Genomic DNA, 24,516 nt, shown 5'->3' with positions numbered 1-24,516 from the left:
CAGCAGGGTTTCTTAAGGAAGTCCTGAAGTTCAGGTATCACAGGAAAGAAGCCTATCTGGTCTGTGAGCTGTGAACACACAAAAGGGGTGATTCTCACAAGGATGTTTGAACACGTGGGCAAACCCTTGCTTTGCAGGCTTCTAATGCTGCCCATGTGGCTGCACCTGCGCCTACAGTTACGGCTCCCCTTTCCAGTCTCATGAATGTAGCTTTCATTAGTTTAGTCTAGCTGGGGTCTCACAGGCCAGAGATTTAGGCAAATGTAGTTTTATGGCTTGACACCCCTTTGGTACAGGAAAGAGCTTAGAAAGGTGGAAATGGTATTGCATATCAACAACTAATATAAGGTACAGAAGGGAACTTGCTTATCCTTAATAGTGGGCATTTTAAGAAAATATAGGGTGCCCCCAAACAATGTATACACACTTCAACAGCTGATAGCTCAATTTTGAAAATGAACTGTATTTTAATAAACACTGCCTTTATAATTATTCATATTGTGTGTGTATATATATTTTGGGGACACTATATATATATATATACACACACACACACGCACACACACACACACACAATATCTATAGATACATACAACTATATTTAAATAAACACTGCCTTTGTAATTATTCATATTGTGTGTGTATATATATATTTTTTTGGGACACCATATATATATTTGTTAATCCTCACCCAAGGATATTTTTTCCATTGCTTTTCAGAGAGAGTGGAAAGGATGGAGGGAAGGGGAGAGATAGATAGAGAGCGGTTGGTTGCCTCCTGCACTCACCCTGACCAGGGCTGGGGATTGAACCTGCAACCCAGGTACATACCCTTGGTCAGGAATCAAACCCGAGACCCTTCAGTGTGTGGGCTGATGCTCTAACCACTGAGCACCACCAGTGCCACGGCCTCACTATCATTCTTAAATCCTGAAATCCCTTCAAAGTCAGGACAAAATAAGGCTCCCACCAGCATCTCTTATTCAACATTAGGCTGGAGGCTGAAGGCAATGCAATAGAATAAGAAAAAAATATATGGTTATTTACATAAAAATACAAGAAAATCTACAAATTTAGCCCTAACCAGTTTGGCTCAATGGATAGAGTGTCGGCCTGTGGACTGAAGGGTCCTGGGTTTGATTCCTGTCAAGGGTATGTACCTTGGTTGCGGGCACATCCCCAGTAGGAGGTGTGCAGGAGGCAGCTGATCGATGTTTCTCTCTCATTGATGTTTCTAACTCTCTATCCCTCTCCCTTCCTCTCTGTAAATAATCAATAAAAAAATATTAAAGGAAAGAAAATCTACAAATTTAAACTAAGATGTTTCTTATACAAAATCAATTGTTTTCTAATGTATCAGGAACAATTAAAGAGTAGAGTTTTTAAACATCACAATTTACAGCAGCAACAAAATATCTAAGCTATATATACATTTACATATCCTATCTAATAAAAGAGAAACATGGTAATTGGCGTACGACCGCTACCCTTCCCATTGGCTAATCAGGGAGATATGCAAATTAACTGTCAGCCAAGATGGCGGCTGGCAGCCAGGCAGCTTGAAACTAACATGAGGCTTGCTTGCTTCAGTGACGGAGGACTGCAACGTTCCCCGCCTGCCGCTGCAGGCCTCTGAGCCTGCAGTTTGAAACATAGTTACAAAAATAGAAGCTAAACAAAACCCCAGAAACCAGCTTTCAGCTAGCCGGGATCTCAGACCTGGAGTTGATACAGAGTTTCGATTGTAGAACCTAAACAAACCAGATACCTGCTTTCAGGAGCAGAGGCCTAAGAGCTGGAGCCTCAGAGCTAAAGCTGGCTCAGAATAAAAAAAAAGAAAAAAAGAAAAAAAGTAGCAGTTGGGAGCTTCAGTCCCAGCCTGAAAACAGCCCTCAGCCCCTCACCCAGACTGGCCAGGCACCCCAGTGGGGACCCCCACCCTGAAGGGTGTGTGACCAGCTGCAAACAGCCATCATCCCCTCATCCAGGCTGGCCAGGCACCCCAATCTGCCCTGCTCTGAGCCCGACCAGGGGCTGCACCTAGGGATTAGGCCTGCCCTCTGCCACCCGGGAGCAGGTCTAAGCCAGCAGGTCGTTATCTCCTGAGTGGTCCCAGACTGCGAGAGGGCACAGGCTGGGCTGAGGGACCACCCCCCCTCCCCCGAGTGCACAAATTTTTGTGCACCGGGCCTCTAGTATATGATAACTATAAAATATGAGTGAAAATTATGGAAAAATTATAAAACTTTCTAAAACACACAAAAGGAAACTAAATTGATACTATGTTCATTGGTGAGAATATTTTATATTATGAGAACAACTTTTCCCAAATTAATTTATATATCCCATATAATCCCAATCAAAATTCCAACAGTGTTTTTTTGGTATGTTTTGCCCTTAAAAAAAAAACCTTATAAGCTGATTCTAAAATTCATATGTAAGAGCCAGTTAAATCAAGAAAAAACTTAGAATAACTTGGTTTTTAAAAAGATGATAGAGGGATTCTTTTTAGCAGTATCAAGACATATTATGAAATGATGATAATAAATATCACCAGGCTTAGGGAAAGACACTCAAACTTAGAAACTTGATATCTGACAGACATATTACAAACCAGCGGGGAGATAATGGACTGTTTAATGATAATGCTTCCCATATGGAAAAATAATTAGACCCCTACTTCACACCACACACAAAGATCAATTTCAGTGGATTAAAAATTAAATGTGGTAAGTCAGAGAAAAACAAATAGGGTATGATTTCACTTACATGTGAGATCTTTTTTTTAAAGATAGATACAGAGAACACATTGGTGGTTTCCAGAGGTGGGAGATGTGAGGGATAAAATGGTCAAAAGGTACAAACTCTCAGCTATAAGATAAATAAGTCCTGGGGATGTAATGTACAGCATGGTGACTATAGTTAACTTACTGTATTGTATGTTTGAAAGCTGCTAAGAGAGTAGATCTTAAAAGTTCTCATCACAAGAAAAGAATTTGTAACTATATGTGGTCATGGATAACTAAACTTACCCACGGGCAATCATCCTATATAATAAAAGGCTAATATGCAAACCAACCAAATGGTGGAATGACTGGTTGCACTGGTGCACATTGACCACCAGGGGGCAGATGTTCAATGCAGGAGCTGCCCCTGGTGGTCATTGTGCTCCCACAGGGGGAGTGCTGCCCAGCCAGAAGCCGGGATCATGGCTGGCAAGCACAGCGGCAGTGGCAGGAGCCTCTCCCGCCTTTGTGGCAGCACTAAGGATGTCCGACTGATGGCTTAGGCCCGCTCCCCACAGGGACTGGGCCTAAGCTATCAGTCAGACATCCCCCAAGGGCTCCCAGGCTATGAGAAGATGCAGGCCGGGCTGAGGGACACCCCTCAGAGTGCACAAATTTCATGCACTGGGCCTCTAGTCTATATATATAAAAGTCTAAGTGACCAACTGACCGAATGACTGAACGACTGGTTAACTGCTTGTTATGATGTGCACTGACCACCAGGGGGCAAATGCTCAATGCAAGAGATGCCCCCTGGTGGTCAGTGCACTCCCACAGCCAACCTCCTGTGGCTGGCCAACATCCTGTGGTCCCTCCCTCTGGCCAGCCAACCTTGCGTGGACCTTCCCCTCAAATGGCTGTCCCCACCCCCACCCCCCCATCAACCCTGATCACTGGCCAGGCTGAGGAACCCCACCCGTGCATGAATTCATGCACCAGGCCTCTAGTTTCACTATATATACTAGTACATATGTCAAATTATGTTGTACACTGAAACTAACAATGTTATATCTAAAAAAGATCAAATGTGAAAAACAAATTCTTAAGACTTATAGAAGAAAATACAGGAGACTATTGAGTTTAGCTAGAATTTCTTAATTTTGTTTAAAAATAATCAACTAAAAGACAACATTGATAAATTTGATACCATAAAATTTAAAACATTTATGCTGCAAAATGTACTATAAACAGAGCAAAAAGATAAACTACAAGTAGGGAAAAGATACTAGTAGGAAACATAACAATGATTCTGTATCTAAAATTTATAAAAGCCAGTAATTCACTCCTGGGTATATACTAGAAAGGGTCTCAAATATTGGTACAATGCAAAATATAGAAAAATATTCCCTGAACTATTTTCAATTCTTGGTTATTATAAACAATTAAATATCCATTCATTAAAAGTAGGGATAAGTGCATTGTAGTTTATTAAACACTGTAGTTTATTAAAATAAATGAATCAGATTTATATATCAATATAGATAATATAACAAATTTAATATCAAATGAAAAAAATAAGTTTTGGGAAGTCATAAGCTAAAATATTAAATTTTTTTTAATGTGCAAAATATTGTTAAATATATTTTGAATATCTTTACTTATATTGTGAAAATCCAACATTCATTTACTTAAAGGGTGAAAATCTAAAGACATACATGAAAGTTCTCCAGGTAGCTAGGTTGGTTAGAATGTCATTCTGATATGCCAAGGTTGTGGGTTCTATCCCAGATCAGGGCACATAAAAAAGCAACCAACGAATGCATAAATAAGTGGGATAACAAATCAATGCTTCCCTCTTTCCTTCTCTTCCTCCCTCCATCTCTCCACCTCCTCTCTCTTTAAAATCAATAACTAAAAATTAAAATAAACACATACATGCAAATGATGCAGTCCAAACCCAGGATATTAGTTACCTAGGAGAAGTTGAACAGGATCAAGGAGGAATACTCAAGATTATCTTTAATCGTAATATTTTATTTTGTAAAAGTCAAACAAAAAGCAAACAGATCAATAGTAAATAAGACAAATACTAAATATTACAAGTCTGGGTAGGTACTGAATATGTGTATTATTATCCTCTACTCTTTTACATATGTTTAAAATGTTTGATAGTTGTTAATAAATTCAAATGATGAAATTCCTTTCCCATGCCCAGAATATCATGGTTCCCCTGCCCTCATCCTGAGGCTGCATTTGTTGTACCAGGTGGTAAACTGTCATGCTACAAAGGGGTAGCTTTTTGTATGGGCTATAGAAATAGCCATTGTGGTATCACATTGATTCTTGGGAAAAATGACTTCTGAGTTCCAAGAGATGTACTTGGTGCCGTGATACATTGAGGATTTGTGTACAGGAGCCCTCCCTTACTGCGGGGGATATGTTCCATGCTCCCTGGTAGATGCCTGAAACTATGGATAGTATACTGACCCTAAGTGTACTATGTTTTTCCTATACACACGTGCCTATGATAAATTTTAATTTATAAATTAGGCATAGTAAGAGATTAACAAATTAGTAATAAAGTAGAACAATGAGAACAATATACTATAATAAACGCTATGTGAATATGCCATTATTAAGTAAAACCAGGTTGACTTGAACACAAGCTCGGAGATATCACAACAGTGGATCAGATAACCCAGGTGGCTTCTAAGTGGCGAACAGTGGGAGTGTGTCCAGCCTGGATACTGGGGACAAAGGGGTGAGTCACCTCCCCCGTAGAACTGGGGGATGGTGGGAGATTTCATCAAGATCCTCAGAATGGCATGCACTTTAAAATGTATGAATCATTTATTTCTGGAAATTTTCACTTAACATTTTCTGACCGTGGCTGACCACGGGTAACCGAAACCATGGGAAGCAAAACCAGAGATGAGGGAGGACTGTTGTGCTGTTACACTTTTTTTCTCCCACTCGTGGCACAAGTGCAGGTAAAGCAGTTGGAGAACTGAGTTGGCAGAACAGCATCCAGCACTTCAGGGATCGTGACCCATTCCGTGTTTTGATCATAGTTTCAAGTTACTGGAGACACTGAGAGACTTTCTACCTCATCGTCAGAAGATAAAATATTGCTTGCTGTTGTTTTGTAACAAGTATAATCAATTTCAAAGAATTAAAAAAGAGCCCAGTTAAGTTGTCTATTTACTTCGGTGGATCTTTCTCTATCCGTTTGGACTGGTGTCATCAGAATAAGTCAACGAACCCCAAAAGACTCAAGCCCTGCTCCCCACTCTTCTACACAGCAGAATGCCCTGCTCCTCTGGTCAGGTTGTTGAAAAGCAAGCACATCATTCCTGCTGATAAAGGTTCCCCTGTGAGCCAGAATGATCAGCACCATTTCCTTCCTTTGGCCAGGTGTCCGCAGACTGGATTGTTTATGAAATTATTATTTCCCCTTCCTGTCACTTACAATTCAGAGATGGTGGCTTCGTAGGAGGTGACCTTTCTCGTAACTAGAAAACAGTCTTGCGACAGGATAAAGCTGGAAATTGCTCTCTTTGTGAAATAAGCAGGTCCTTGCTTGCAAGGTTAACTCAGTTCCCACTGCCACCCTGGCAGCAGAATTCCCAGTGCAGTTTGGTGGCTGGATTGAACTTTTCCTTCGGGAATCATGTAGCCCTACAGAGGCAGCAATGCTAATTCACTCCCCCGTTGTTGGTTTGCTGATAGCTTTTCCGTAAAGCAGTTTGAAGAGTGGAGAGCCCGAGTCTGAGAAAGAGAAGTGTTTTCCCACCTGAAGTGTAATTTCACACCTTGTGTTTCTCAGTGGATAAGTGCATAAAACAACACATCGAACCAGGATAGGGAAAAATCAACATAGAACACCGCAGGTTGTATTTTGTTTCCCATCCTACAATGCTCTCCTCTACGTAGATTACAGAGACCTGGGTTTACGCTTGTAAAAAGTTTGACTGGTTTTAGGTGGGAAAGTGAGCAGTAAACACAAATCAGCTTTCAGTCTGTACAGAATGTACAGAACAATAGAATTTGGAAAGCACCTTAGCATTTAGGATTTTTTTTTTTTTAAATAGAGCATACGTAAGTTAGTGGTAAAAGTCATAGTTAAGAAAAAAGTCAAGAAATTGATGTGATTTTCCTAAAAATATAATTGTTTTAGGAATGATGTTCTTTGTAATGATCCTTTCAAGAATTTTAGCAAAAGTAGTAGACTATATCAGTGATTTGGACGTTTTCTTTCCTTTCTATAAATGACTAAATATATGATGCTAGTTACCATTTTACAACATAATAGTGCAAGGATCATCAAACAAGCTGCATTTTGCAAGTTTGGAAAAACTTGAGACCAAAAGAACAAAGAAAAGTTGAGCATCCTGGCTAGTCATGAGCATTCATTATAAAATATTTAATACTTATTGAATGTGTGCTACATGTTAGACCCTGGGCCAGGCTTTGGATACAATAATAAACAAGGCAGTCCCTCCTTTTACCATTGGGGTACTGAGAGTCTTGCAGACAAGTAAACAAGCAGTAAAATACTGGGTGATACGTGCTGAGAGAAGCTAAAATAGGATTAAAAATTTTTTTTTCCGATTACAGTTTACATTCAGTATTATTTTGTATTAGTTTCAGGTGGGTAGCACAGTGGTTAGACAATCATATGCTTTGCAAGGTGTTCCCCACAATATTGCCAGTACCCACCTGACAGCATGTATGGTTATGACGATGCTATTGGCTATGTTTTCTATGCTGTGCTTTACATCCCTTGCCTACTTTGTGACTACCAATCTGTGCTTCTCAGTCCCTTCCTTCACCTTTTCATCTACTCCTCCAACCCTCCTCACCTCTGGCAACCATCAGTCTGTTCTCTGTATCTATGTCTGTAACACTTGATTTTGATGAGACCCCCTGGAGGGTTATCTGAACTAGGCCTGGTGGGGAAGGAGAGTGGTCAGGAAATCTGGATAAAGTAACGTCCAAACCAAACCAGTGAGCAGAAGTCACTTGAAGGTGGGTATCACTTGGGATATCGGGACATGTATAACTTGTGTAAAAGTGAAAGGGAAAGAGAGCAGGTGGGTTTGGAGGGATGAAGGTAGTTCAAAATGGTTGGATTACAATTTGTAAAGGCAACAGTGGTGTGCAATAAGACTAGAAGATAAACAGGGCCCAAATATTTAGTCTATATAAAGAAATTTAATTTTATCCTGAGACGAGTGGGAAGTATTGACAAGTTTGTTTTTGCTTATTAGTGAAAGTAACATGACCAGATAGGCATTTTACAAATATTGCCTTATCCAGTGACTGGTGTTTGGTGAGCAAGCGTGCAGGAATGCAGGTGAGAGATGCTGAGATCTGAGCTTATGCTGTACACTGAGAGTTCAGTGGCATTGGGGATGCAAAAAAGTGGGTGGATGGGGAACTACTCAGGAGGTAGAATCAATAATACTTGGTGATTCACTGGCTGGACCAGGGTGAGGAAGCCAGTCTTGTCAAAAAAATGCAGTCCTGATTACTGATTTGGATCATTGAGGGGATGATGTTATGAGAGATGGGGGACAGTGGAACAGCGAGTGTTTGAGTTGGGAACCTGATGAGTGTGAGATGTGTGTGGGATATCCATGAAGAGAAATGTAGTATTCTGTTGGATCCTGAGCTCGGGAGAGACATCTAGGCTAGAGAGACGGATTTAGTAGTTGTCACTGAAGCCAGAGTTGGTAGTTGTCATTGAGTAGATGAGATGGTCCAAAGAATATGTACATGTGAGAAAAGAAGGGACTCTTAAACTCAGGCACAAAACAGTATTTTGACAATGGAAAGGAAAACATGTATAGAGCAAAATCCACACATTTATCTTGTTGATAAATAAAATGGGAATGAAAAACTGCATGTGCATAAACACAATTGTATCTATGGCTGTGTGTGTATATAGTACACTTCTGCATGTGTAGGGCTCCTTATAAACATTGGCAAGGTGCCCGACAGTGGGCTGCATGAAACATTATGCTTTCCAGGTAATAATCCCTTTCCTTAATCGCTCATGTAAAATATGTTAGTCCCACGGCAAGTACCAGGCCTAAGGATGCTGATCAGTATGTGAAAAGGAAAAATTTGCTGCCCATGTAAATACTACAACTAGTCCAGCAAAACTGAAAGCACGGATGATTTTTCATTTCCGTTGTGTTTTGTTTTTTCTTAGATACCTATGGAAAGCTCTTTCTCCTCAATTCTGTGGGTCAAGAGATGTTCCGCTGCAAGACGTCCATTCGACGCGGTCAGCCCAATCCTGTCTATAAGGAGACCTTTGTTTTCCAGGTGGCCCTCTTTCAGCTCTCTGATGTCACCTTGATGATCTCCGTTTATAACAGGCGCACCATGAAGCGTAAAGAGATGATTGGTTGGATTGCTCTGGGTCAAAACAGTAGTGGAGAGGAGGAACAAGACCATTGGTTGGAAATGAAGGAGACCAAGGGCCAGCAGGTCTGCAGATGGCACACCTTGCTCGAATCCTAGGTTTGCCCACAGGTGTCTCTATGCTAGTGGTTGACCTCTAACACCAACTCAGTGTCTGCTGGCAGGCTCTTTAAGGACAGGCTTTCAAATAGGGATTGGATTCCACTAACCACTAGGACATTCTGTGTGGGGGATCGGGGTGCTGTGGGGGGAGGAGATCTTTGGTTTTCTCAAGGTTTGAATTGGATTTAAGTATTGTGATTTTTTTAAAAAATTCTACATATACAATCAACTATGTGGCAAATGTTACCATAGTTGCAAGCAGTGAGGATGAGTTAATTTGTGTTAATAGGTTATTGAGGTGGTTCAGGCTGTGGGATGAAGCTTCTCCTGCTCTCTCGTCTGTTTGCTTGAACAGTAACCTCAGATTGCAAGGGAGCTGTTAAATGTTACTGTTTGTAACCACTTACGCATATAAATCAGAATTGTCTTAATATGGTGCAAAAAACTCCAAAATACAGAAATGAGTCAGACACTCAAAGAAGAATGTACTGTCACCCATAGGCTCCTATTTCACATTTTTCTCTTTTTCAAACTCCCCCTCACTTAATTACCTAACAAACAAATGTCATAAATGTGCACTTATAAAAGAAATTTGTATTAATTAAATACCTCTTTCTATTGAACATATTGTGATTTCCTATGAGGTTTGGTTAGCTAAATCATTTTGAAGCTAAAAAATAGTTCAAAAGCGACTGTTAAAAGACCACTTGTCTCCTTTGAATATATTTCAAACTTGTAACTTCCAAGGTTTTTATGCTCTTTTTCTCACCTAATGAATTCTTGCAGAACGAGAAGAAAACCAAAACTACCTAGTTAAGTCATGGATTTATTGATTTTTCTGAATCTAGTGTTTTCCTTTTACATTATACTTTTATCTATATGCAACGACATATTCAGACATATATTTTGAATGTACACCTGCATGTGAACCATACTTCTTATGCAATATTTTCCATCGGTAGAGCATATTAAATTGTAAACAGTGGGTCTTTAATAGTGTTGATTCGACAGACTCTTGGAAATGAATGTGTTAAAATACCGGTGAGTGGAGAAATATTTCCAGCTTGTGTGGAATGACACTAAATCTTTCTTGCAGCATTTGATGTGCCTATAATTGTCATATTTCACGGCATTTGCAGCAACATGTGATAGTCACTGCCTGCCTCTGGGCACGTGCCATTTGGAACAGTGATGTTGTGTGGTTATGAGCATGAAATTTTACTTCCAACTGACTTTTACATATCTGTGCAGTGCATGTTTATTTCATTTTTTTCTTAGGTCTGAGCCCTTAATTTCAATTACTTTAAATCGGCTGTCACAGAAAAAGGGAAGGAATGTGTGTACATGTCACACTGCGCCCGTGTGCAGCTCTTCCGAGCAATTGCCCAGGCACTTATTTTTAGCTTTTGTGTTTCGCTGTTGACTTCTTGCTGTCTGTGGGAAGAGCGATAGCTAGTGATGGATGTATACAGTTAAAAACACATAACTCCTCCTCAGCTCTACATTTGGACAGATTGTAAACGTAGGCTGTAACACTGGAAGAACATATTTATTCCTTACAGCCTGTGATGGTTATCCCGACAAGACCAGCCTAGGGCAGAGGATAACCCTACCATGCTTTCCCGGTCCGACGTTGGGAAGAAGTGTTTTCGTGTAGAATAATCAGAATAAGCAAAATAAATTAATATCTTCATTTCTTTTCAGGTCACGGGAGTTTCACATGTCATGCCTTTCAGTTACTAAGTAATAAAACCGTGCCCTGCTGGGTTTTTACCCCCCGTCTTCCTTGGGAAGACCTCAAAGTGCTTTTCCAACGTTATATCCATTAACTGCGGAGTGGTGTTCGCAGTGTGGCTGTGTCATCGAGCAGAACTGAGTGCAATTGATTAAGTAGCGGCACGAAGAATTGGCTTTTCACATCCCTTACTCTCTTTATGTGCTTGTGTTTAAAGGGAAGTAGAGCAGCCTTGTTATGCCTGCCTTTATGCAGTCACATAAAAGCAGCATTCACTTTATAATTTACATTTGAAAAAATCTGCATATATTGGACAGACAGTCCTGGATCCCCACCCCACCCCCCCTCATATTTTCCTGCCCTATGTTTCGCTGCATCCTTCTGCTCACGGTGCCCAGGAATCACCTCCACTTCCTTGTCTGCTGCCTGGACCCACCCCTTTGTAAGGGTTTCTGCTGGTGTAGTGAAGGTATCTGTGTGTGTGATCTGCTTCCCAGTGGTCTGCCCAGGACATACAGTTGCAGGAATGTGCAGCATCTGAAGGGAAGAGATGCCTGAAAAGCACTTTTAGTGTTTATAATGTTACAATGTTGGTGCTACTCACCGTGTGGGGTGTAGGCACGCCTTTAATACGCAGCAGCATCCACCCTGACACTGATGCACACATATAAAATGCTAATGACAAGACACATGAAAATCTGAGGCTGGATTTTTTTTTTTTACATTGATTTGAAATTCTGGTTTACTAAGATCTTTTGATTTTGTGCACTTAAGCTCCCTGGTTTTCTTGGCAGTCTAGACATGATGTATTTCACATGTTTTTCACTCGAGCTTTTATATCTACATTTGCTTTTCAAAGGAGTTAGGAGAGATAATTAGTTGGTTCTGAAGTGAAAAAGCTGCTCTTACATATCTAGCTGATAATTAATATCTCACAGGGACATTGCAATTGAGGAAGCACCAGTATTTGCTGCATGAGTTGTTCTCACCACGATTTTTCCTGAAGAGGTGCTTTGTAAATAAGATTGTTGAGAGAGATGCATGCACCGGGTTTATGGAAATTGGCCCTCTAGTGTGCCTTCTTGTGGGGCATGAGTTCATACTGAATTGTGATGTGCTGGTTTTGCCCATCACGGTGGCTACTCTTGCGCTCCCTGCTACCCTCTGACTACTGTTGGGTTTGTAAATGGGCCATTCACCAGGCAGCTGAGCACCTGCTCTCTCACTGCTGACCCCCTCACTGAGTCCCAGTGTGATGCTCAGTTGTTTGGGACCGTCTTTGCTGATGTTGCATAACTGTGAGGGAGGCCTTGCCTCCCTAACAGAAGTACTTGTAATGCCGTTAGATGTCTTACACTCAGCAGTCTCCCTGTACAAAGTTTGAGAAAGAATCCTCACCACGATTTCAAGGGGAAAAGAGAGTATGGTACCACACTGTCACTCCTTCACTCTGCTTCTCCTTCAAAGACAGTAATTGACCTCAAGCGTTGAGTTCCTCTGTAGTGCTGGGTGCTTCAGGCAGCTTGCGCAATATTTTACAACTTGTTGATGCTTCTTGGGCAGTAACTGTGCTGTACATCCTGGCTGCCCTAGACGGTCTTATCTGAGAATCAAAACTCTTTTCTTTTCAAGTAAAGAATTATTTAAGCTGAAATTACTATCAGGTTATGTGAAAGAGCTTCTCTGATAGCCAGTGAATTGATTAAATTATGGTTCATTGTGGACTTTGACTTGTGGATTTCCCCTAAGCCTGGCTATCCTTTTGCAACAGAGGACTTAGTACATTAAGATCAGATAACTGAGGAGGAAATGATTACTTGTAGATGACCTAACACCAAATGAAGGCATATTATTTAATAATAAGGAAGTGACAACAAAACTCATGGGGCATCATTTCCACTTAACTTTGAGGAAACTGTGACTAAAGAACATACGTTCCACTCTGTTTGACTCACAACAAAAGTAACTGATAGATAATCCTGAAGTGGCAAAAGTATTTTGCCTTGAAAAAGTCATTATTTTATTCCAAAGAAAAAAAGCTATGCAAGCCATAAAAAAAAAAAATCCTATAGCATATGTATGGAAGAATGAAAGAATTAATAAGTTGGTGAACTTCAGTGTCTACCAGCATAGAGTCAAGAAGAGTAAACTAAGAATCCATAAGACATTTCGGGCTAACTAGCTATCATTTTTTTTCACATCTTGCAGAATTCTGGAAAACAAAGTTGAGGGAAATGAGGCTGGTCTAACACAACCCAGAGGAGTTGGCACAGGCTGTGGTCTTAGCCTGGGTTTGGGTGGAGCTCTGCTAACTGTGTAGCCTTCTGAAAATTACTTATCCAGCCCGTGTCCCTCTTTCTTCAACTGGAAAATGGAAATAATATCTACCTCATAAAGTTTTGAAAAAGACATTAAAGAATTAACCACACAGTCTGGCATATAGTAAGCATTCCATATATCCCCTCACAATCATGCTTGAAAAAGGAAAAAGAAAAGCATTTAAAATTTGTTTCTATTTCTAGTGAAAGTAATGGTAACATGAGAGGAAAACTAAAAATGTCCAGATACTTTTAAAAGGATAGGCTCGTGGAGCTAGTCTGAATTTGTAAAGAAAGGAAGTCCTACTGGGGCAACCTAAGAAGCGATAGCCTGTGTATAGAGGATTTGAGCCTTAATAAATCCCCTATGAGGTATAATAACAAAATCTTTGGTTTTTTTTGCCCCCATCCCTTGGTCTCAAGGCGATGCAAAATTTTAGTGCTTGTATGCACATCTTAATAAAGGCCTCTCCTTGTCCCCAGCTCTTCTCTATTACTTGTACCTGGACAGAGCATCTTGTCACCATCAAAAGAATTGGTGAAGAGGGCAATTCGCAGACATGTTTCAACTTTGATCTGAAAAACTAAAATAAGTGGTGTGGCACAATACTGACACCCTTCTCAAAACAGGTAACACTCACTTTTTTTTTTTTTTGGCCGATATTATACATCCATACTATTTCCTTATAGGCAAAATTTTTAAATGATATAATAATGCAGCTATCAAAACTCACTGAACTGGTTAGACTGGAAAATTCTATTCAGGACCAATTATTTATCACTGTTTCCCTTAAGAGATTTAATGAAATGAATTTTGTTAGAGTTGATACTAACTTCTTTTTGAAACGTTTTAAGAGTGACTTACTGATAGAACAGAAAGTACGTTCAGTTGTGATCAAGTGTTCAAACTTTGAGTAAAGAGGTGAGTTTCCTGAGGATTTAGAAAAAGCTTTGTGGACCTTTGATCTAAATAAGTGGTCAATAATGAATCTCCTCAAATTTAGCATAGCCAGGCGCCATGAGCCTGTCATGGTCTACTTGTGGGATGGGGACGTGTAAGGCTATATTCCCAATATTGCCACATTGCCAACATGCTGGTTCAAGTTCTGGGCTTCCCAATTCAGGTGAAATAGGAAGAAAGGGTTTTAGTCAGGAATAACTCAGCATGTAGGGAAGTTAAAGGGGTTGGTGGGGAGTTGAGAAGACTTTAGAGTGGTTTCTAGTAACAGTTATCCAGGACAGGAGTTCTTGCCATGAGGACAATGCACTCCTTCTTTTCTTGACCAACTGGGCAGAGTCAGAGATTCCACCTGAATCAAGGTGGAGAGAGTTCAACTAAGACATAAGGAGAATTATATGAAGGTTGTTTTGAATTAACTATTAATTGGATTTTCTTGTGTCTAGCACCATGCTCTTTGGGATAGCTCAGAACTTGACATCTTTTTTGTTTGGGCTGTGACAACACATGGAAGCATTAGTCATCATAATAACACTGGCAGTGCTTGCCAACATATAATTGTTCAATTAGTCTAATCATGTGCCATAAAAAGTAGACTTCCCTTTTATGGGTTATTAGAAAGAGATAAATATATTGACTGCATTTATTGGAGAAAACATCTAGGAATCCCGAGGCTTGAAGTAATCCTTGGTCATGTTGGAAGGGGAATCACCAAGGAGATCACAGACTCATCATCTTTGGAAGTTTTTAAAAATAGAAACATCTGCATGAGTTGTGGGTTCTGTCTACAGGAGAACGGAGGGCCTTCATAAAGTTCCTTCTAAGTCTAACATTTTATATGTAACCTCCAAACAGAATCAACAGTAACAACACTGGGCCCATCCTCTGCCCCTTTGGACATGTTTCCACATTGATTTTTCTTTGTATCATACAAGATTTCCTCTGGAGAGTTGCTGTCCGGGCTTTGGTCAGGTGCCTGGGGATGTCTGCAGGCTTTGAGTGCGTTCCCTCTCTCATGGGGCTTTGACTGTTTGTGTTTCCCTTGAGTCACACAGCAATGTCCTAGATGCACAGACAAGGATCAGCTATATTTGTGGCCACTGTGGAACCTGTGAAACTGCCGAGGCTTCACAGAACAATCGCAGAGGCAGTCACGGAGGCCTGCGGAGCTCCTAGGATAAAACCACCAGCAGAATGTTGCTCCCTGCTCTCTGTTGCTTACTTATGCTGTTTATTTCATGTCAATGTTACCAATTCCATTTAAAAAATATTGTTTAAAATTTATTTCAGAGAGGAAGGGAGAGGAAAGAGAGAGGAACATCAATGATAAGAGAGAATCATTGATCGGCTGCCTCCTGCATGCCCCTGACTGGGGATTGAGCCTGCAACCCGGGCATGTGCCTTGACCTCCTACTTTATAGGTTGATGCTCAACCACTGAGCCATGCCAGCTTGGCAACCTATTCCATTTTGAGGATGTGAAGTGGCTGCCTTCCTATCAATATCACCATATTTATGCATTATTTTTGTTTACTTCATTTTCCCCTTAAAGTATCTACTTGCTATTTTTTTTTATTTTAGTTTATGTGAAACAGAATCAAAGGATATTTATTAATTATTATTATACCCCAGACTCTGGGCTAGGGGCTGGAGAATAGCAGATGTGTACTAATCATTTTTGTTTCTAAATATTCCTTTTTTTCAAAAAGCACACACAACTAGATCCTCCAGGTAAACAGAAGATCTTTTATTATCCTTTACTTTTTGGCTTAATGTACTTCTGTAATGATTTCTCCTCCTTACCCCCCACCCCCCGTTAAGTGTATTTCTGCTTCTAGTTAAGAAATACACTTTTGTGTCAGTCTATGCTTCCCTTCAAAATAAAGAGATGTGCTTTGCATCTGAAGGAAGCAATGTAGCATCCCATTCCAGTAATGAAATGAGTTATGACACGAAATAGAAGTTAGTTGTTTAGTATTTTTTATGTTTATAATTGTACTAGAGGCCAGGTGCACAAAAATTTGTGCACTCTGGGGTAGGGGGTCCCTCAGCCCGGCCTGTGCCCTCTCGCAGTCTGGGACCCCTCGGAGGATGTCCACTTGCTGGTTTAGGCCTGCTCCCCGGGGGATTGGGCCTAAGCTGGCAATCAGACAGCCCTCTGGCAGCCTGGCAGCCTTGCAGCCCTTGGGGGATGTCCACTTGCCAGCGGGGAGCAGACCTAAGCTGCAGTCAGACATTCTTAGCACTACTGAGGAGGAAGGAGGGGCTCCCACCACCACCGCTGTACTGGCAGCCATCAGCCTAGCTCAGGCGTGGGCAAACTACGGCCCGTTTGAAATGAATAAAACTATTCAAAAAAAAGACCGTACCCTTTTATGTAATGATGTTTACTTTGAATTTATATTAGTTCACACAAACACTCCATCCATGCTTTTGTTCCGGCCCTCCGGTCCAGTTTAAGAACCCATTGTGGCCCTCAAGTAAAAAAGTTTGCCCACCCCTGGCCTAGCTTGTGGCTGAGCAGAGCTCCCCCCTGTGAGAGCGCACTGACCACCAGAGGGCAGTTCCTGCATTGAGCATCTGCCCCCTGGTGGTCAGTGTGTGTCATAGTGACCAGTCATTCCCAGTCTTTCTGCTGTTAGGGTCAGTTTGCATATTACCCTTTTACTATATAGGATAGAGGCCTGGTGCACGGGAGGGGGCCGGCTGGTTTGCTCTGAAGGGTGTCCCGGATCAGGGTGCGGGTCCTGCTTGGGTGTCTGGCCAGCCTGGATGAGGGTATGATGGCTGTTTGCAGCTGGTCACACCCCTTCAGGGTGGGGGTCCCCACTGGGGTGCCTGGCCAGTCTGGGTGAGGGGCTGAGGGCTGTTTTCAGGCTGGCGGGTGACTGAAGCTCCCAGCCTCTTTTTTTTTTCTTTTTTTTTCTTTTTTTTCTTTTTTTTTTCTGGGATTTATTTACCTTCTATAACTGTCACTGGAGCTGAGAGCCGGCTCCAGCTCTGAGGCAGCGGCTGGCTGAAAGCAGGTATCTGAGTTTGTTTAGCTTCTATAATTGAAATTCTGTTACCATCACTGGCGCTCTAAGCTCTGAGCCCGCTGCAAGCAGGTATCTGGAGTTTGTTTAGCTTCTGTAATTGCAACATTTTTGCATCCGGAGCTCAGAGCTGGGCTGAGGCAGGCAGAGAACCTTGGCTTCCTCCATCACTCGAGCAAGCAAGCCTCCTGCTCGCTTCAGCTTCGTGGCTGCTGGCCACCATCTTTGTTGGTAGTTAATTTGCATATCCTGCTGATTAGCCAATGGGAAGCGTAGCGAAGTTATGGTTAATTACCATGTTTCTCTATTATTAGATAGGATATTAAGTCACCTTTTCAAGGAAGTGAGTTAGACCCTGGAATGCTAGCTAGGTGTATACAAACAAATATGACACGGTTTTTGTAAGTTCTGTGTTTTGATAGTTGAAAGGTGTTGCTACCTTTTACTCTCTGAGTGAACTGGAGACAGTAGCTACCAGATAAAGGGGTGATGGTGTGAACAAAGAACACTGCTTACTTCTCTGTGTCCTCTGATTAAATTGTCTTAGATATTATGCACGAAACATATTTAGGGCATCCCAATGACATGGGTAAAAGTCAGCATTGGAATTGTCCCTACCTTGGCAGGTTGACCAATAATTGTTTTTTGGTCTCAAACCATTTAAACCTGCCTGAATCTAACTCTTAATGGTTTCAGTTTTATAGCAGGAGACAAAAATAGAAGTTTTGACAATGGATTTATTGGTTGTAATTTTTGATATCATAAAAACTTACCTCAACTATCTACTGAACATGTCTTAGTCCATGTGAGTTAAATCAGAATCTTTAATGTCCTAAAAATTCTTACTGAAGACAATTTTTTAGTGTTGTTCAGTGGACAACCCATAATAAAAAATTCACATCTCTTATTTGATGAAGACCTGATGTTTGGCAAAATATATCAGAAGGCTGCCAATAAGAACGGATTGATGAAGAACATGTACACTAAAATAATATTTTCATGTATGCTATTCTGTATAAATGTATTCCCATTCTCTGTCCATATGTCTCTTTTAAGAGTTTCTTTGTTAAGTTCCTTGTAATTGGCACCTTGAGCAAAGCTTATTAATTTTGCCACCTTTTCCTGTGACCCATAATAATCTTTGTTAATTCACAACTACACCAAATTATAATGCAGTCTTTTGTTCTGCCACCACACAAATGCAGCTACAAATTAAACTTTACTATGAAATACAAAGACTTTTTCAGAATTTTAAAATTTAATTTTATTGCAGATTTTAAGTTTATGAATAAGTTAGTATTGCACACTTTCTGGTGACTGAGGAATTTGTGTAATAACATTCATTGGAATAAGATTTGACCTATATTTTCAGGAAAAAGCATGATGGTAATTTTGCGATCTCTTTACTTTTTAAATTTTTAATAACTTTAATTCTTTGAGCAATTTCATGTTCATAGAAAAATTGAGTGGAAAGTGCAGAGTTTCTATATAGCTCCTACATCCACACCTGCACAACTTCCGCCTCTACCAACATCCCACACCAGGATGGGTGTGTTTGTTACTATCTCTGAACCTACACTGACACATTATTACCACCTAGTTTAGCTTTGGTTTCATTCTTGGTGTTTCACTACCCTAAAAATCCTGTGTGCTTTGTCTATCCATCCCTCCCTCAACCCTTGGCGACCACCAATCTGATCTTCTTACTGTTTTCATGGTTTTGCCTTTTCCAGAAGGAATCACACAGCATATAGTCTTTTCAGATTGGCTTCTTTCGCTTACTAATATGCCTTTAAGCTTCCTCCATGTCTTTTCATGGCTTGATAGCTCAGTTCTTTTTAGTGCTGAATAACATCTCATTGTCTGGTTGTATCCATTTGTTTATTTACCTTTGTTTGCAGTTCTAATTGCTATGGTACATTTTGTTCCTGTGCATGTTCTCAAGAAAAATAGCTGGATTGATTCATGTGATTCATCAAATAAAATGGAGCAACTTCCGATCTGGAATCTATTTCACCTGATATTGGGCTTGCTTTACATGTGAGGAGATTAATGAAATCACAATTTCATGATTTATGTTAACCTATCTAAGCCTTTCCCCCTCCAAATGCAATCTAAACAGAGAACATTCTGTAGGCTCTGAGATGGGATTCCCAAGTTTAGTGACTCTGTTGTGTTTTCTGTTGCTGAGCAGTGAATCAAGTGTATGTTGATAAAAAGTGCTAATTGTGTTATTACTTCTTCATGATAGAAAAGCACCTTCTGTTACTGGTTTATATGACTTCCCACTGTTGCCCAGAGAAAGGAAGCTTTGTGATTGTGCCCTGTCATTGTCAATTGTACAAATTTGAAAGTGGTATGTAAGCATCTGGCTCATAGAGCAGCTCTGAATTCTGAGTGGAGGATGACCCATGATAATACAGTGGCTGAATGAGCAAATGGATGGATGTTGCAGTGATCACACTGATGATCACACTGGGTGAATGGGGAGGCCTGACGGGCAATCAATATCTGGTGAACATTTTGACATTATTTACATGTGTACTGACTGTCCTTGGCTTTGTAGCTGCAACAACTTGTGGAACCTGGCGTTACTGCAGATGAAGGGGCAGTTGTGGATAGAATATTCTATTGGATTAGAACTAATGAGGACTGTGTTCAAGTACCAAATCTTTCCCTAATGACCTCTAAAATGAAAGTCACGGGTTCTTCAAGCCTTCATTTGGGTATCTGTCAGGTAGAAATAGTGATATTTATTTCATTTATTTTCTCCAGATTGTTGTAAGAATAAGATTCCTTCATTCCTCCATTAATATACTAAAACACTCTGCGTCCCCACCATGTCGCATGACAAGGTCATAGATGGAAACATACTTTGCAGAATTAAGAGTTTTTGAAGACTGTAAGACATTTTACCATTTTTATTTTAAGGTCGAATCATTTATTTATGTTGCAATCGCAAAGTAATTGACACCTTTATATCTCTGCCAATCATGGAGCTATATTCACAGAAGGTTAGTAATTTGACTAAAAGTTACATTGGCATGGTCTTTAGCCATTCCACCTCTGACAATAGGTGCTAATTCTTTTGTTCAGACACCCAGACCACAGATGAAAACCTATCTTTTCAGCAGGCTTGCCAATCTTTTTGAGACTTTTCTTTTTTCTCTTTTTAGAATAATTTAATGTTGAGTACAGGGAAGTATTCAATTAAGTAGCTTTTTTTTTCATAAAGTGGGATTTAGATACAGTATTTGCAAAGATGCCTCCCCCACCAGAAAAGGTCCTCCAATCAATGTATTATTTTTCTTTTGAAAAATCAGGCTTCTCCATATCTCCCTGCTCCAAGTGACTTTCCTCACCCACATCATCCTTTTGTCCTAAATACCATTTATTTTCTCGCTGAAAGAAAGTAAAAATATACTTCCAAGGTACATCCAAGATTTCATAACAATATTTTGTGTTCATAGTACAAGATAAATCTGACTTTCCTGATTTCTTTTTTTTTCTCTTTTGGGTCTTCATATGGCATCCGAAACAGTTGTTCACATTCACACATTTATGTTTCCCCATATGCATACTGTGTGCAACTCTGTTGTTTTAAAATATTTTATTGGTTTTCTGTTATAGCTCAACTTTTGATGGGTGTCCTTGAAGAGCTTGCATTAAAAATGTAAATGTGAATGATTCATTCATTTTGAACATATGTAAGTATTTTTGGGAGATTTCACCCCACATGGAGCAAGCACACTGCTCTTAGCAGGGAGTGTGCTTTGTATTTCTGTTCTACTCACAGCTGGATGCTGAATATTTCGTAATGTGAGCCTGTGCCTTTTCTATTCCATGTTTATTTGAATGAGTAATTTCTATGTCCCAGACTGTCCTGGGTTGATGGTGGTTGTGAATGGTGGTCAATAGTTTTATGGATTTCACCTATGAGGACAGTTTAGCATAACATGGTTTCGTAAAAAATCTGCTTTTCCTTTAGATGACTACGTCACTGGATGGCATTCCTGGTCAAATTCGTTGTTAAGGCCAGACTTAGTTGTAAGGTAGGAGCTGCACCAAACTTCTCCCTTTGTTTCATGGGCATTTTCAGACCTGGCTGTGGTCTTAGTTCCTCTTAAAAGGTTTCCAGCAGAGAACCCTTTTAGGTTTCCACCCCTAGATGGTCCAGAGGTTCAAGAAAGAAACAGAAAACATTTTCTCCTCCAAAGGGTTGAACTCGAATTTTAGAAAGTTCTGAAACATTCCATGCAGGTGTCCTTATGCTTCTCACAGGATGACTTATTGACTAATGGTGTCTCTTGCTTCAGAAGCATGAATGCATCTGTAGCTCTTACCTGAACAAACAGCGATAGAATGTAATGACTCACTCCATTTCTAAAATTACTTTTACTGGTGAATAATTATTATATAGGGAAAGGTTTGGAAAAAATTTTAACTGTTAAACTTAAAAACTGGAGTACCTTTCAGCTTTTTGTAATGTTCAAGGTTTCATAACAATCGTTTTAGTGTATTACTGTTGCACTGTTCGGTCTTGCATTTTATTTGGGCAAGTCAGTGAAATATTTCATGGTGATACTGTTGTTTTAGATCGCCCTTGAAAATATGTTAGAAAATACAAAATTGTTTACCTGTGATAAAGAATAAATTCGTAATTAGAAGAATTATACTGTCTTTTTTAATACAAATAATGCTTAAGGCAGATGTTCAGTCGCACAATGATTTTGGAAGCATATTTTATGCAGCTCCCAAACTATTTCTGTATTAGATATTTACATGCATGAGGATAAATTCTAATTGCTTTTTGTTTAAAACAGAAACACGGAAGAAGCATTAGTCCCAGTTTGTACAAAATGTCTGCTGCAACTGAACTCATGATTGTTCAGAACTGAAAATCATTCCAATTTTGTAAAACTGCTGCTACTGGTTTTGTCAATAAAGTTTAAGCAGATGGCTTAAATGTATATGTGTGACATTTTTTATGTTAAAAAAGCTACAGTTTTGCAGTATCAACATGCACATTTTATGAGCCCGAATGATATTGCTTATTTTAGTATATACAAAAACCATACCAATGGCAGATGTGTATATTAGAACTACAAGCATTACATTTATGATCCATATATCTTATTTTGGTTTTAGGGTGCTGTAGGCTTTTATGTTGAACATGTATATACATCAATGTATATCAACTCAAATGCTCAAGTGTTGAATTTAAATTAAGAATATTGGATAAGTGAGGAGCTATATAAATGCAAAGATCACCCAAAATAACTAAGTTGCATCTGATGATGAGTCTGAGAAAGCAAAACAGGTATTCCTGTAAAAAAGTGTAGGTAATTGCTCATCACAGAGGCTCTTTTCTAGAGCCTCTATGTGTACCCAGTTCCAATAAGTTTATGAGGCTTTGTTGCAGCAAAGAAGGAGTAATGGGGCAGGGCTATTATGATCAGACACCTTCACAGCAGTGAAAGCATGGCTGATGTCCTCAAAGCAAAACACACAAAAGAGACTAGAAAACATTCTATAGATGTTTCAGGGAAAATCTCTTTCCCCTTTTGTCACACTGTATTAGCAGAGGTAATTAATGCTACCTGTTCTAATAAGCCACCCTAAGTATCAGAGAGGTACCATGCAGCTTCCTTTCTTAGCAGCATCAGAGGGATTGAGGACCATCTCAGATCCTTTAAGGAAAGTTTTTGCCCTGCAAGCAGAGGAGGAAAAAAGGTCCTTAGAGTCAAATGCATATTTAAAGGGCCAGGCTTAGAGGTAGTCTCTTGACTGCTATCCAAACTCCATTGGTCAGAACTAGTCACATGGTGTCACCTATACTGAAGAAGGCTGGGAATTGTAGTTTGTATGTACAGGAAAAGGAATCAGTTTGGTGAGATTCTTCTACCATAGTATCTAGCACATGTACATTTTTCTTTAAAAAAGAATATTTCAAGTGCTGTGGTAGTGGTGATTATTTAAAGAAAGCTTGCTGACTGCAGGCTCACTGTTGCTCAAGTTCTTTCTAACGGTGGGGGCACTGGAACATTAAGGGCCAATTAAGGATTCTACTTGTTCATCCTAGTCATCTCACAGCATTTCAACTCTCTTGGTGGAGTGGGTGCTGTTGCAAATAAAGACCATTTGGCTTCACATTTCTGGGCTGATAACCTGAGCAAGGTTGACCATTTCTATGTGTATGTGCACTAGTAAATCCATACATACTAATATGTGACATGTTAAAAACACCAAAGCAAATCCTAAAAAAATGTCTGAACAAGCAAAAGCAGAATATTGCTGAGGGAACAGGTTTTTCAGTGTGTGAACGTGGAGTAAATCATCTGCAGAACCTAAATCTTGACAAATGATTGCTACCTTCTGACATTCTTTCAACATTCCTTACATTTTTAAATAATGGACACAGCCATCTATGACTCTGGTTTGAAGTCTTTTGTAGTAATTAAAAAAAATTTAACCATCCTGAGTAACATTTTATTGATGAATCAAGTGACATTTTATGTCTTGTAAACTTCCGTCTCTCTTTACAGTTTCCCTAGGGTTTCTCCAGGGATATTCAGAGACACGACTCAAGAGGAAGATTGGCTGACAACTCGGAGCTCTGATGAATTTTAATGTTCTTTCTACTACATAATAAAACATCTCATTCTTTTCAGCAAACAGATAAGGCGCAGGAGACAGGATTAGCATCACATCTGTGGTTGTCTTGAGGAGGGCAGAATAGAATTTAGATGAAGTCTAAGGTGGATTGTATGGTAGTTTAATATTTAATTTTAAAATCTGAAATTGTTTAGTGAGAGATTTGCTCTAATCACTTGCCCAGAGAACTGAAGAATTTAAAAATTAAATCTGTAAACATAAACAATCCAGTAAAGATTAAACTCTTATACCAGTGTTCTATTTCTGGTTTTGCACCAAGCGACTCTGTGATCTTGAGATTACCTTGACCTTTCCTTCAAGTCTTCCAACATCTGTTATTTTTCTTGAGGTAGTCCCAGATGAAGAGGGGATTTGGCAATTATTTGGCGTGTCATATTAACAACAGAAAAGACTATATCCTGATTTATTCTGATAAAGTAAGTAGAAGGGATGCCCATAATGGTCAAGTTCATGAGCCATTCCCCAAATAGATGTTTTTTGTTTTGTTTTTTCCCTCCATGAAGATACAGCCTGTGATGATGGAGGCTGCTTTGCAC

General features: G+C 39.9%; 1 protein-coding gene across 2 annotated transcripts in view; it reads left to right on the top strand.

Annotated features, from left to right (window-relative positions):
* SYT16 (synaptotagmin 16) overlaps positions 1–22,269 on the top strand; it is a gene marked incomplete at its 5' end in the record, with an annotated part of 92,858 nt that extends 70,589 nt beyond the window's left edge. Inside the window, 4 exons of one of the 2 annotated variants that reach the window (XM_081090340.1) lie at positions 8,944–9,224; positions 13,797–13,943; positions 20,936–21,357; positions 22,129–22,269. In XM_081090340.1, the coding sequence (XP_080946466.1) occupies positions 8,944–9,224; positions 13,797–13,901 (386 nt within the window). In that variant the 3' untranslated portion in view covers positions 13,902–13,943; positions 20,936–21,357; positions 22,129–22,269. Of the gene's footprint in view, positions 1–8,943; positions 9,225–13,796; positions 13,944–20,935; positions 21,358–22,128 lie in introns of those variants that run through there. The other variant, XR_013995955.1, reaches the window with a different exon arrangement.
* Positions 22,270–24,516: the final 2,247 nt, after the last annotated feature.

Source organism: Myotis nattereri (genome assembly GCF_964212035.1).
Source record: "Myotis nattereri genome assembly, chromosome: 1".
NCBI classification, from domain to species: Eukaryota; Metazoa; Chordata; class Mammalia; order Chiroptera; family Vespertilionidae; genus Myotis; species Myotis nattereri.
This window is presented reverse-complemented; position numbering and strand designations above follow the sequence as displayed.